This window comes from Rhinolophus ferrumequinum (genome assembly GCF_004115265.2).
Source record: "Rhinolophus ferrumequinum isolate MPI-CBG mRhiFer1 chromosome 15 unlocalized genomic scaffold, mRhiFer1_v1.p scaffold_54_arrow_ctg1_1, whole genome shotgun sequence".
Lineage (NCBI taxonomy): Eukaryota > Metazoa > Chordata > Mammalia > Chiroptera > Rhinolophidae > Rhinolophus > Rhinolophus ferrumequinum.
Window position 1 is genome coordinate 10,361,358 of NW_022680357.1, and position 15,008 is coordinate 10,376,365.

At 48.1% G+C, this 15,008-nt stretch overlaps 1 protein-coding gene across 1 annotated transcript in view; it reads left to right on the forward strand.

Annotated features, from left to right (window-relative positions):
- The window catches only part of NUBP1 (NUBP iron-sulfur cluster assembly factor 1, cytosolic), a 17,767-nt gene continuing 2,759 nt past the window's right edge, over nucleotides 1–15,008 (forward strand). The window contains exons 1-8 of the mRNA XM_033101621.1: nucleotides 1–92; nucleotides 171–275; nucleotides 2,685–2,818; nucleotides 8,134–8,202; nucleotides 10,397–10,429; nucleotides 10,995–11,085; nucleotides 11,743–11,897; nucleotides 14,779–14,889. Of these exons, the coding sequence (XP_032957512.1) occupies nucleotides 74–92; nucleotides 171–275; nucleotides 2,685–2,818; nucleotides 8,134–8,202; nucleotides 10,397–10,429; nucleotides 10,995–11,085; nucleotides 11,743–11,897; nucleotides 14,779–14,889 (717 nt within the window). The 5' untranslated portion in view covers nucleotides 1–73. The remainder of the gene's footprint in view (nucleotides 93–170; nucleotides 276–2,684; nucleotides 2,819–8,133; nucleotides 8,203–10,396; nucleotides 10,430–10,994; nucleotides 11,086–11,742; nucleotides 11,898–14,778; nucleotides 14,890–15,008) is intronic.

Below are 15,008 nucleotides of genomic sequence, written 5' to 3' on the forward strand. Positions count from 1 at the left end.
GGGTGCCGCGAAGCGGAACTACGCAACGAGGGGTTCCGGTGACCGCGTAGGTTCCGGGGACTACGGCGGCAAAATGGAGGAGGTGCCCCACGGTGAGTGCGCAGAGGGTGTGTGAGTGGCGGGGCTGAAGGGACAGGAGTTACTCTAAGTGTGATTTTGTCTCTGCGCAGACTGTCCCGGGACCGGCAGCGACCAGGCGGGACAAGGGGCCGCATGTCAGGGGTGTCCCAACCAGCGGTTATGCGCTTCTGGAGTCGGCGCGGCTCCGGACCCAGGTGAAGAAGGGGCAAGGCCTGAACGGGAACTGAAAGGCCCGGAAGAGGCGGGGCGTAGGGGGAAATGGGGCGGTGACGGCGGGCGGGACCTAAAGGATGAGTGACCGGGGCGGGGCCAGAGGAGGCAGGGCGTGGAAAAGTAGGGAGGAGTGAGGGGCGGGACTTGAGGAATGAGTGACAGAGGCGGAGCCCAGAGGGGGCAGGGCCTTTAAAAGGCTAGTTCGGAGAAAAGGGGCGGGATGGGGGTGGAGCCTGAAGGACCAGTGACTCGCTTGGAGTCAAAAGAGGTCTTAACATTTTCGCTGCTACGTTGGTCTATAGAGGAATCATATTTCCACGCCGCTGACTGTGGCGCTCGACTTTACCCCATGAGCTCAGTGTTCCAGAAAGGAAGTATAGGACAGCAGATGCACATTTTTCTATATTTTTGTGTTTTTCAAGAATGAATGACAATAGGAAATTTTCATACTTTAAAGTAACCACGTATTTTAATAAAATGCAGCACCTTAACAGTATTTACTTAAAAATATAAAGACTGTAATTATTTTCTGTGGAGTTTTGACACATTTTGGAGAACAAACCTGAAATCAGTTAACGATGCAGTACAAAGCTTAAGAGAGACCGGGCACGGGAGAAAGTCGGCTGGATTGAGGCGCTGGCCAGAGGTTTGAGTGACTAAGTGACAAGGTAGGGAGGAGGCCACCAGCAGAGGTAATAGGGTATAAAACTTTGAAGTCAGGGAGTTTGGGCTTAAATCCTGGCTGGATCCGCTTTCTTTGGACAGAATTTTCTTCCTTTTGAGGAGTGATTCTCCCGTTCATTCATTGGCCAGAAATATGTATTAATCAGTCGCGTTCCTAGGCACAGCGCTCTGTGCTGGGCATACAGCGGTGACAGATAGATGAGGTAACTGCTCTAGTGGGTGTTGGTTTAATAGGGGAGACCCACAATCACCAAGTAAGCAAGCAAATAAATCATCACAGCAAAGAGTGCTATGAGGGACAAATTGGAGGGTGGGGAAGACTCTGGGAACCTACGAAAAGGAACTTAAAAAGCAGGGAGAAGAGTTTTGAAAGAGTTCGAAGAGAGACTTGGGTTTGGTTCCTGGGTCCCGCAAACAGTATTACCTTAAGCAAGAATCTTCACCTTTCTGAGCCTCTGTTTCCTCATCAATACTGCGGAGAAAAATAGTGACCTCACAGTGTTTGAAGGATTTGAAATAAGGTGAAATAGTGAAAGCACAGCAAGTGTGTGATAAGTGATAGCCATCAATGACAGGTTCTTGTCATGTGCTTGCTGTTTTGTCAGGGTTTCTCAACCTTGGCACTTGACGTTGGGAGCTGGATCATTTTGTGTTGCGGGGGGGCTATACTAAGCAGTGTTGGACATTTAGCATCCCTGCCCTCGACCTAATACATGCTAAGAGCACCCCTTCCTTGTGACAGCCAAAAATGTCCCCAGACATTGCCAAATGTCCCTGGCAGATGTTGCCCCAGGTTGGGAATCACTGCCACATTCATGCACCACATAACGAAGTTTCGGTCAGTGTTGGACTGCATATGTGACAGTGGTCCCATAAGATTATAAGGGAGCTGAAAAATTCTTACCGCCTCGTGACATAGCTGTCCTGACTTTACAGCATAAAGCATTTCTTACATGTTTGTGGTGATGCCGGTGTAAACAAACCTACTGTGCTGCCTGTCGTATAAAAATACAGCACATAGAATTATGTACAGTACAAAATATTTGATAATACATAGCTATGTTACTCGTTTACGTGTTTACTACTGTATATTATACTTTATTGTCTTAGAATGTACTCTTTCTACTTATAAAAAAATTTTGCTGTAAAACAGTACGCCGTGTGACACAGGTAGCAGCCCCATACATCTCATGTTTATCTTTTGATTACATCATCTTCTCTTGTGCATGCCTTAATCTCATGTTTCGTACAGTAACATGCCGTACAGGCGTGTATCCTCGGAGCAATAGGCTATATCATACAGCCTAGGTGTGTGGTAGGCCACACCATTTAGGTTTGTGTAAGTGCACTCTACGATGTTCGCAGAGCGAAATCGTCTAACACATTTCTCAGCACGTGTCCCCTTCGCATGACTGTATATGCAAAGCTGTCGTTTGGATTTGGCAATAAAGTGGTGAACACTTCCGAGTCCCACCCTCGTGGAGCTTATATTCCAGTAGGGGAGACAAAAAAGTAAACCAACAAATAAAAGGTCAGATGTGATAATAGCCTTATTGTCTTGGTAGCACTTGTTACTCCCATTGAGTAGGTGGTATTTCACACATGATCCCTTGAAACAGCCCTAAGGACATAGCTCCTAGCCCATTGGAAGAGTGACATTTGGGATTTAGTCAGAGGTGTCATCACCTGAACTGCTTTCTTTGCAGCTGTAGAGGAAATCAAAGAGAAAATGAAGACCGTAAAACACAAAATCTTGGTGTTGTCTGGAAAAGGCGGTGTTGGGAAAAGCACCTTCAGCGCCCACCTGGCTCATGCCCTGGCGGAGGATGAAAACACACAGGTGGGACCTTGGGAAAAACTGGGAGAGGCTCCTGTCTGAGGGCTCATGATGGCGTGTGGAGAAATGCTTCCTTAGACTGAGTTGAATCAGCCTCTTTGAATCTAGTCCCTGCACAGAGTAGGAAGCACATAACAGTCAAACAGTGAAAGGAAGTGTTTCATTGGGTTCTGCGGCTATGAAAATGGATGGCAGGTGTACATTTCTCTTAGCTTGCTGATGATTTATTACGTTAAGTTCAGACTTCTTTCTCTACCCCTTTCTGCTTTTTTCTAGGCCAGGGATCTGCAAACTACAACTCACGGCCAAACCCAGCCCATCTCCTGTCTTTTTATGGCCCGTGAAATAAGAATGACTTTTCCATTTATAAATGGTTGTTTTAGATTGTTACATAAGCACCTACATAGTATCCTTGATTTGCCCACAAAGCCTAAAATGCTTTCTATTTAGCCCTTGAGGAAAACACCTGCTGACCTCTGCACTCACTTCTACCCAGGTTAGCAGATGAGCAGGAAAAAGGACCCAGTGCTGCTCTCTGGTCTCAGTGTTAACAAAAGGCATGGTAAGGTGAGGAAGAAAAAAAACTCTTTACCCAAAAGGGCAAATGGAAATTTGTAGTACCTGGGATTTTTTAAATACATTAGGTTATTCACGGGGACTCATGATAATTTTGCTTGGACCTTACAAAATGATATCGTAATATTCACTGTGATTATCGTTTTCTACCTAATAAAACCATGACTATTGTGGGTTTCGATTTTTGTGGGGGGTTTTTTGTTGTTGTTTTTAACATAGAACACATTCTACCTTTTTTGCCAAAAAGAAATTTTGCTCAAAATTCCAATTAAAAAAAACTGTATATATGTGTATGTATCAGAAGTGCTAGAGTGACATGGGTAAACCCAACTTAGAACCCAACTGCCAGCACGTTGACTCCTGAAATGGGACCTCTCTATGGACGTAATGTGTTGGCGCTGTGTGCATTCTGGGTGAGAGCCTGCTAGCCACTCACTGAATTGCCAACTAAATGCTGTTTTCTCCATCAGAGCACTGTTAGGGGCCTGCAGAAGGGTTCTGTGTAAGGTAGAAAACTATTTTATTTTCATGTTGAAAGCCATTTGTGACTGTTTCAGGTCTTTCCATGGTCTTTGCATGTGCCTGCCTTATTTCATGCATTGATTTACTTCTGAAAATTGGCTTTCTCTCCGTGCATTTTGAATATTGAAAGTTATTTTCATCTATGAGGGCTAACACTTTCACTTCATGTTTCTTTTCTAACTCGTGACAAATGGTCCTCCACTTTTGTTTGCTTTTCTTTTTAAAAGATAGTGCTGGAAGGGACCTGTAGAGGTACGTTTAATATTGAAATTTCAAAACTGCCACATATTGTCTATTATATTTTAAAACTCTAAAAGCTGGATAAATTTCAGCACTTCCTACTTGTGTAAGGTAAACCATTCTACTTCAGTATGAAATAGCACCCTAAGATTTTCTTTTTTTTTTTTTAAGATTTTATTGGGGAAGGGGAACAGGACTTTATTGGGGAACAGTGTGTATTTCCAGCACTTTTTCCAAGTCAAGTTGTTTTCCTTTCAATCTTAGTTGTGGAGAGCGCAGCTCAGCTCCAGGTCCAGTTGCCGTTGTTTGTCACAGGGGGCACAGCCCACCATCCCTTGCAGGAGTCGAACCGGCAACCTTGTGGTTGAGAGCCCACTGGCCCATGTGGGAATCGAACCGGAAGCCTTTGGCGTTAGGAGCACGGAGCTCCAACCGCCTGAGCCACTGGGCCAGCCGCTCACCCTAAGATCTTAACATGAGAGAGACTTTATTTCCTCCACAAAAAAAATAATAAAGCCAGCAACAGTGGGCAGCGGAGATAAAGCCCTGCATTCTGATATGCCTTACACACACACACACACACACACAGTGGCCCATGAGGTACCTCACCAGTATGTATGCAAGAACTCTGGAACTCCATTTTTTAAATCATTGCATTAAAAATTAGAGTTTGCTTCAGCGGTTGGTAAATTTTTTATGTAAAGAGCCAGATGGCAAACTTAGGCTTTGCAGGCCAGTTTCTGCATCAACTATTCAGTTCTGCCCTTAAACATGAAAGCAGCCATAGACAATCTAAACAATGAGCATGGCCATGTTCAAATAAAACTTTACTGTCCCTGAAATTTGAATTTGATATAATTTTCATATCACAAAAGAAAAGTAGTGTTTTGATTTTTATTTTCCCAACCCTCTAAAACTGTAATAACCTTGTGGGCTGTACAAAAACAAGTGGCAGGCTGGATTTGGCCTCTGGCTGTAGTTTGCTGGCCCCTGGTTTGGTTTGTAACACCAAAAGCACCAGTGCTGGCTGGGCAAGAGCATCTTTGGAGAATTGAAACCTTGGGCAGGCCACAGCCTTCTTGGGACAGTGAAGAGGGTGGACTAGGTCGTTCTTCACGATCTATGAAGCGTGGTGTCCCTGTCATCTACTGGGTCTCACAATTCTGCCTTACCCCTCATTTCTCTTCTGATCATTTTGTGATGCCGCAGCTACTCACTGGCCTACATGGCTGACGTGGGCTTCTCTGGAATCTGGTATCCATCATCCAAGATGTGTTCTAGGGATTTGGGGAAAGGGAGAGACTACTGGGAGGACAGCTGGGCTTGGAGAAGGCGGGCTCTGGGGTGTGATGGGGACTGATGAGTGGGGGGCACATTCAATATATACTTGTCAATTCGTTCTTCTGTTAGTCAATAGTCTCTTGCCATTTGAGGGTCAGATTTGTATTGGCCAGTTGGCTGGCCAAGAAATCTGTTTTCTCAGATTATCCAGATTACCCAGAATAATCGTTGCTTTTAGAAGCTGTCAAGCATATTCTCCACAGCTCTCTGGAGATGGGCTTTAACCAGGCCAGTTGTAAGGAACCACGTGTGAGTAGACAGCTATTGACGTATAATTACCCTTCCATATAATTATGTTTGGAAGTCCCCACTGTACACATGTCCAGACTTTGCAGTATGCTGAAGGAAAGCACACCATCCAGTGTGGAAATAAATATGGCTAGATAAGCTGGCTTGCTTTCTGCAGTGTGCTTTAAAGAAGTGAGTCAGCACTCAGGACAGTGTATTCCCGCGGCAGACCTAACTCGTGACTGAACACATCCCGTCTCCAGAAGGTGCACAGTGGCGGCACATAGTAAACACTCGGAGTGTCTTGTTAATTACAGTCAAGAGGCACACATTCTTTCCTGCCCGCCATTGGCGAAGCTCAGTGCTACCTCTGAGCAAGGCTGTTCGGTGTTAGAGCTCAAGGTAGGCAGGTGTCTGACAGCTCATTTGCAAAAGGTCTTGAATTGAGGCAGCAAAATTAGGAAACACCCCTGACTAATCATGGGAGACGTGTAAGTTGTGATGAAGGGAGGCAGAGGAGCCCTGAGCTGTGATCAAAGAATCCCGTGCCATCTTTCCACTGCGGAAGTCACCAACTCCCATAAACTACCAATTTACTGTCATGCTTTGGGAGCTGAAGGGCGAACTCTTACGATTGAAAGGTTTACGCTGGGTGCTTCAGGACTGTAGAGCTTTTAGGCCCATCTCTAGGGCTCGTAGACTCCAGAGGTGGAAGGGGCCTAACCATCCCCGAATCACTTGTTCACAGATGAGAAGCTCAGACAGATGGGGCTGGGGGAGGAGAAGCAGTTTGTGCAAAGTGACACAGCCTCGGAGAGGCAAGACTTCGGACTAGAGCCCACTTCCCCGTGACCTCTTCTTAAGGGGAAGTTGGGATCCATCCTGCTGCATCACCTTCTGGTTGGGAGAGGTGTGGCAAGGCGCCTACTCTTCCCATCAGGCTGTTAGGACCTTCTGCAGAGGCCCTGGTGAGGATTAATGCAGGCAGGTTTCTCTCAGCTAGAGTTCTCTGGCTTAACTTGAGCAGAAAGTGAATTAACTGGACAGATATTGGGGACAGTGACAGGATCAACAGGAAGTCTGGAAGGGACAGGACACAGGGCCACTCCAGAGATCTGATAGCAGGAACGTGTCACAGCCTTTTCAGGTACCACCATGGGAGTGAGTGCATGTGATCTGTTTTGCATCTTTGCATCGTTTCCCTTAAAGATTCACCCTCTTGTTTGTGGGGAGTGTAATGCCTCAAAAGGAAACTGATTAAATTGTTCCCAAAAGAACATGGAGACCAGGCTAGAAAGCTGAGAGTATTGACAGAAGCCTGCCTAAATCGTGGGGCTCTGATGTAAAATGTCTGTGGATTATTAACACATCTGTCCCCAAGTACCCAGATCAGGAAGGCCAAGGATGTGAGGTTGTCCAATTGTCATTCTGTTGCACTCCCCGCGTAGTCCAGCAGAGGGCGCTTGAGGCAAACGGCCGGTCAGATGTATGGAACGCTTGCCTGACCACGGGTCTGAGAGTGTGTGTGAGGAAGTAGGAGGTTGGTGGTGGTTGAAAGGATTGAAGAAGGAAACAAGCGAATTTGGGGCAAGTTAAAAAGTTACCCAAAGGCGCTGCACTTTGGATCCAGGACATTAGAGCTTTCAAGATGAGTACCAGCTGGCTCCTGAGCAGGTTCTGGAAGGCCGTCTCAGACCTCATTCATCCCATGGGGAGAGCAGGGTGTTTGGGGTGGAGGGAGTCATCCCAAGCTGCACTTGCCACTAGCACAGAGCTTTTCTAAATTTCCCCCTTATTTGCATTTTCTTTTCTGGACGTTGAGCCTAATCAGTTATTAACCTTCAGGATCACAGGAAAGTGGGACTTGGTCAGAGCTCAGCTAGAGGGCCCACTCTGGCCCTCCTCACCAGGCCCCGTGGGATGGTGCAGAGAGCCCTGGCGTTGATTTGGGAGACCTCGGTTTCTGTCCTAGCTCTGCTCCTCGTCATCGAACAAGTCACTGGGCCCCTCTGAACCTCAGGGTCCTCTTCTGTAGAGCAGAGATCGCGATACCCACTCCCCAGGTACATGGTAAGGGCCAAGTAAACAGTGCCAAGCCCTGAATTCCCAAGTGACCTGACACCCAAGTCCATAAGATCACCCTGGAGCTAGGCCAGACTTGGGGGTGGAGAGTGTTGATGTACTTTGCCAAGTTCTCTTTAGGCGTCTTGGACTGTGTCTCCGGGGCCGGGAGGATAAATGTTGTAACTCTCCCTCGTGAGAAAGTTCCACTTGGTCCACATTTGACCCAGTTTCTTTCCGTCTTCTCCCCTCCCTCCTTTTTCTCAAGTCCTGTGCCCTTCCTAACTGTGTGTATCTGGAGGATTGTATATTCAGTTATGTCAGTGCTCTGGTGTCTTCTTGTTCCCCAGGTTGCTCTTCTAGACATTGATATATGCGGGCCGTCAATTCCAAAGATAATGGGATTGGAAGGAGAACAGGTAAGAGCTGTATTACAGAACACAGAAAGTGGTCTCTCACAGAAAACATATTATGAATCGCTCGGCCTAAACAAAGGGGTCAGCAGAGCCCATGCATTTTTATGGGGACACGATGAAACCAGGTAAATGTTCGCTAGTCCGTCTGTCTACTCTAACAACAGCTGTGAATTTGGGGGGTGGGATTATATATAAAGTTCATCCAAACCATTTGAGAAGTACTGGTTTCAAAGCCTTCTCAGAGGGGAAGGGAAACAGCAAGTAAAATGCAGAAGTAGGGTACAAAAACTTAGCTCTGACTGGGAAAGCTAGACCAGGGTGGCTGGGGGTTTGTGCCCTGGAAGACAGGGAATGTTTCTGCCCTGTGGTTACATCTGGGGAACTGAGACTGTGAAGCAGGCGAGTGACGTGGGGTGGGGTGGGGTGGGGGCAGGGCCCCAGCAGTCTGTGCAGGTGCTGGTCTCGCCTTCTGAGTGGGAAGAAGAAGTCGAGGGAAGGGTTCTCCAAGGGCGGTGCTTCGAAGCTGGGCTGGAGGCTAGGCTGTGCCGGGGCTGTCAAGATGGCTTTGTTCTTAAGTGCCGGAACTATTCTGGGTGTTGGGGTACATAGTGAGCCAGGCGGAGAAAGACCCCAGCCCTCATGGGAAGGGACAGATGATCAATGAAAATAAAAAAACTGCAGCAGGGGAAGGGGACAGGCAGGGTGGGGCAGGGCAGGCAGGGAGAGCTGCTCTTTGGGAGCGGGTGGTCCGGGGCACCCTGCTGTGGAGAGCTGGGAAAGAACCTTCTTGGCTGAGGGAGCAAGAACAGGAGCCCTGAGGGGAGTGTCCTCATGTCCTCAGCAAAGTAGCCAGTGGGGCTGGGGTAGAATGTGGCGGGGAGGGTGGTGGAGAGTAGCCAGAGGCAAATGGCGCCTGTTTGTGGGGGCTCCGCTCAGGGCTTGGGAAGGGATATGATGCCACGCAGGGTCAGGTCAAGTGCAGGATCAAGCGTCTGTGGCCACACAGCCATGGGTGACAAGCTTTGCAGCACGTGCTCACAGTAGGAGTGCACACTTACTTACTTGCAAGTTACACGCATATACTAGTTACTGTACCAGTACATCAGTATTTTATAAAAATCAAAATGTTTAAATGGTGAGAGTGTCCACTATTTTATTTTCTACACTATTGGCTCATCACGTTTCCCCCTTTTTTAAGACCAGGGACTTCAAGGACGAGGATAAGTAAGACAGCCAGACACAAAGGACCACATGTTATGTGATTGCATTGGGACGGAATGTCTGCAACAGGCACATCTATAGAGACAGAGAGTAGATCCGTGGTCACCTAGTAGTGGAGGGAAGGGTAGGGATTGGGGGTGACAGTTAAGAGGTGCAGGGTATCTTCTTGGAGTAATGAAAACATTCTACAATTGATTGTGGCGATGGATGTGTAATTCTGTGACTATCCTGAAAGCCATTGCATTGTACGCTTTAAATAGGTGAATTGTGTGGTATGTGAATTACATCTTAATAGAGCTTTTTTAAAAAGTAAGACTTCGTCAAGAGAAATAGACCTTCCCTTTTGGCTCCTACATTGCTCTAATTTCTAAGATTGATGTATAATTGGGAGTTGCCTAAGTTCTAGCTTTGAGACAAAGCGGCCATGCTGAGTTGAACACCTACTGAGGGAAAGAGTTTGAATCTTGAAGTAGCCCCAGTGAGCTTCCCCTTGACACCCCGCCTCCCAGTTTTTGCCCCCCTGGGGTCAGCAGGCCAGAGCCGAAGCTCAGGCCACTGACAGGGCAGGTGCTGTCTCACCTGGCTCACTAAAGGTATTTCCTTCATTCCTGCACTTGTAGAGGCAACCTCACTACTCCACAGTTATCTGCATTTTTCTCAACAACCCCCAACCGATTTCTCCCTCTTTGAGGATACCTCAGCCCCCAGATTATATTTGACCTCAGGTAACTTTGGTTCTCTGACTAGATATCTAAGCAGAGTTTCAAAATAATTCAGCTAGGTGAGGGAAAAGGGTTTTGAATTATAGTTTCCATTACTCCCCTAGCTGCTCACTCCCTGATAAGAATTTAGTGGTAGAATTGTAGACAATGAATTGTATTTTATAAAACTGTCTTCTTGCTGTGAAAAGTTTGTGTATGAAGTGTAAGCAGGGTGCTGAATTTACAAGTGAACTTCGATGCCCATTTTCACACAGGTTCACCAGAGCGGCTCAGGCTGGTCTCCCGTGGTGAGTTTTCACCTCTGTGCCTTATTTTCCAGGTAGGGGGTGACAGGCCTTGTGTGCGTAGTGGCTGTGTGGTGGGTTGGCAGCACAGTTCATCAGTCAACAGATATTTATCAAGGTTCTTTTCTAGGCCCAGGGAATACAGTTAAGGCCAGGGATTGGCAAACCATTTCTGTAAAGGATTAGACAGTAAATATCCTCCATTTGTGGGCCATACTCTACCCGTCATTGTAGCTTGAAAGCAGTAATATGTAAATGAGTGACCATGGCTGTATTCCAAGAAAACTTTATGTGCCAAAACCGATGGTGGGCCCGATTTGCCCCGGGGGCCATAGTTTGCCAGCGCAGGTTAAGACAGTTAAGGAGATGGTCCTCATTATTCCAGCGCAGGTGAGTGTCATCGGGCCGTAAGTAGTACCTCTTGCTAGTCCCTCAATATGGTAAGCTTGGTTTTTTTCCCCAAAAAGTGATTTGAAGATTCAAAGAGTGAATATACTCATAGGTCACATGGTAAATTTGCCCCCAAAATGGCTTTTAAGTAAAATGTTTCTTGCCTCATCCTCTCCAGTTCCTAGAAGACAACCTGGGGGTGATGTCGGTGGGTTTCTTGCTCAGCAGCCCCGATGACGCCGTTATCTGGAGGGGACCAAAGAAAAACGGTTGGCCGCTCTGCTTCCTACCTTTCATTGCGTTCTCCCGAGGGCAGAACTGCTGTGGGCTTCCTTTGCGTCCTGTCCTGTCAAGAGGACCGCAGTGACCGTACTGGGCTCTGTAGGGCAGTATTTTTAAGCCCCCAGGTGCCTCTTTCTTCACTGGTTGAAGACAGCTAATAGAAATACCACTTCCCATTACAAATTTTAGTATCTACTATGGGTTTTTTCTCTTCTGAAAACCTATACAACCCTGAAATTATTCGTATTGTGGTTTTGTAGTGGCTTATTGGTGCAGAGAGAAGTGTGTGAGGTAAAACTGATAGCAGGTAGATTGGGCACCGCGACTTAGGGTGACAATGCCAGTGTCATTTGGGGCAAGGTTCCTCAAACTCAGCACTATTGACATTTTGGGCCAGATAATTGTTGGTTAGGGGAGGGGAGGGCTGTGCTCTACACTGTAGGGGCACCCCGGCCTCTATGCGCTAGATGCACCCTAGTACTCGACCCTAGTCATGGCACCCAGAAATGTCTCCAGACGCTGCTACACAGCACTGCTTTGCAGTCCAGACCGACCGTAATAGAGATCACACTGTGCTTCTGTAAGGAGTCCTGAGAACAGCAGCGGGAGAAGGGAAAAGGCCTCAGGCAGGTTCTTTTCTGCAGGCATGATCAAGCAGTTCCTCCGCGACGTGGACTGGGGAGAGGTTGACTACCTCATTGTGGACACCCCGCCCGGGACGTCAGACGAGCACCTGTCGGCCGTGCAGTACCTGGCGGCGGCACACATCGACGGGGCGGTGGTCATCACCACCCCTCAGGTGAGCGCATGCGGAGGGAGCAGGATCCAAACTGCGCTGCGGTGGTGCTGCTACAACTCAGACTGTCCTCGTGCTCACGTCGTTCTCACCGTGCTCATACGTCGGGTCCCCACAAGCCACCGTGCTCCTTCCATTGTGTTTCAGAACAATTCAGGAAGGCTCCCCAGGTTTCCACAGAACCAGCCTGGGGCATAAACGGGGATTTCTGGATAAGCTGCTGTGGTCCTGGACAGCTCCTTCCATGCCAGCCACATAGGGGCTGTGCTGAGCGGAAACTTAGTAGATCCAACAGGGAACAAATGCAATTGGGTCTGAGATGTGCTTTAGTATTATTGCCACTGATCTGAAGGGTCCCAAGAAACCAACAGATGATTCTCTTCAGTTATGCTTTCTTCACTCCTAAGAAGCACAAGAAAGGGGTTTATTTATTTATTTATTTTTAAATTTTTTTATTGGGGAATATTAGGGAACAGTGTATTTTTCCAGGACCCATCAGCTCCGAGTCAAGTTGTTTTCACTGTAGTTGCGGAGGGTGCAGCTCACTGGCCCATGTGGGAATCGAACCAGGGACCTGGGTGTTATGAGCACTGCACTCTAACCAGTTGAGCCAACCGGCCACCCAAAAGGGGGTACATTTTCGTCTTCCTCTGAACCAGTCAGTGGGACCCCTCCTCTTTCACCCTCACTGAGCACCTGCTACGTGTAGGCCTTGGGCCAGGCGCCATGGTGCTGTAGACGGGTCCTCCCTCATGGTTCACTGGGGAGCTCGGGTGCTAGACACACCTGTGCTGCCAGTGGTGTGACAGGCACAGCAGGCCACGTGACGGTGCCACACTTGGGGGTTGGGCGGACAGGATTCGTGTCTGTCAGCTCACTCTGGTGCCCTGTGTAGAAAGACGCTGGGGGCGTGTGCGGGGCAGGACACCATTTAGGTGGCTTGGGGCTGGGCGCACCTGGCCCGAGGCTGGCGGTGGAGAGAAGATGGATTCATCCTTAGGAGAGTTTCCTACGGAATTTTTAAAAAGTGGTTGGGGCCCTCTAGACCAGCAGTACCATCAAGAGTAGGTGCCACCGAAAATACCTAAAAGGAAAACTATCGAGTTGGAATGTGCCACTCGGGATGTTGATGGTGGGAGAGGTTTTTCGTGTGTGGCGTATGGGAAGTCTCTGTACTTTCCGCTCAGTTTTGCTGTGAACATACAGTTGCTCTAAAAATAAAGTCTGTTGCAAAACAATAACGGAAATGTAGCTGGCACAAGGTAGCTTCTCCAATATGACATTTGTTGCGAAAGGAAACATAGGGTCCCCCTAGGGTTTAAGAAAAGGGGACAGACCGAGAAGATGCTGGCCCTTTCCAGGAAGGAAGCCGTGGGAGCGTGCTCCACATGTGTGCCCTTTGTACAGAACCTCTCTGGAAAATGTGGCTTCAGGCGAGGGACACCTCCTTTCTCAGAGCCCTTCACATCTGGCACAGGCACAGGCAGGTGGCTTTTGGGGACGGTCATTTTTGATGAAGCTGCAAGGCTTTTATTACAGGACCCCAAGGAGAGAACCACAGAGGTGCAGTGAGATGCACAGACTAATTTGTAGCCAGTTTACTTTCTAGCTAAATGCCTTGTCTGTTCCCCGGCCTCCAAGAGGTCGAGAGCCAAATGTGTGTCTCAGAAAAAGAGATGACTCGAAGCTCTGATCCTTTGGGAGCCCGGGAATGTTAAAGCCACACATGCTGAAGAGTAGCCATACTTGACAACAGCAAGCGAGGACACCCGTGTCTGCAGTAACATTGAATGGGGAGGAGGGAGAGTACAAAGCCCCGATCATACACAGTACTCACGCCGTCAAGTGCAGAGAGTTCAGCAGTGACTGTGACGTGGTCCAAGGATGCTAATATCCCTCGTTTTCTCCATCAGGTTGTTTGTGTTCATAATAATTTAGATCAGAGTTCAGCAAACTTTTTCTGTAAAAGCCCAGATAGTGAATATTTTTTGGCTTTGGGAATCACAGTGTCTGCCATAGCCACTCAGCTATGCCATTGTGGGACGAAAGCTACCAGAGGTGACAGTTATGTAGAGGAACGGGCATAGCTGTGTTCCCAAAGGACTTTACACAAACAGGCAGCCAGCCCAGTGTAGCCCACAGGCCCTCATCTGCCATCCCCTGACCTAGAAAACAGTGTATACTTTGGCACAGCGTAGTGTGTGAACGAGAAAGTAGACATCCAGCTACGTTAAAAGTCACCTTTTGTACAGATTCATTGGATGTTTGACATTAGGCTCTTCAGGTTTATTCTTTCAGGGGTTTTTGTTGGTTTGTTTTTTTGTTTTGTTTTTAATTTTATCGGGGAACAGTGTGTTTCTCCAGGGCCCATCAGCTCCAAGTCGTTGTCCTTCAGTCTAGTTGTGGAGGGCGCAGCTCAGCTCCAAGTCCAGTTGCCGTTTTCAATCTTTAATTGCAGGGGGCGCAGCCCACCATCCCACGTGGGAATTGAACCGGCAACCTTGTTGAGAGCTCGCGCTCTAACCAACTGAGCCATCCGGCCACCCTTCCGGAAGCTCAGCAGCAGCTCGTTGTCTTCAGTCTAGTTGTGGAGAGCGCAGCTCACTGGCCCATGTGGGAATCGAACTGGCAACCCTGTTGCTCAGAGCCCACACTTTAACCAACTGAGCCATCTGGCCACCCCTATTCTATTGGGGTTTTGAAGGAAATAGCTCCCGGAACAGAGCTTAGCCCATAGTCAGCACTAAATAAATACTGAATGAATGGCACACATCTCTAAGGCTTTATGATAGAAAATCCACAGCACTGCAACTGCCCTCGGCCACACTGACGCTCCCTTTCTTGTACTTTGACTTTGAAACAACTGTCTTTTGAACGTTGATAGGAGGTGTCCCTCCAGGATGTCCGGAAAGAAATCAACTTCTGTCACAAGGTGAAGGTGCCCGTCATCGGGGTGGTGGAGAACATGAGCGGCTTCATCTGCCCCAAGTGTAAGGTGAGCGTTCGGTCTGACCAAGCCCTCCTCCCGCAGTTGAGGAAGTGGGAAGGGGTCTCCGCGCAGCTGGTTCTGCTCTCCCCATCATTCCTGGAAATGGGATCATCATTAAAATCCTC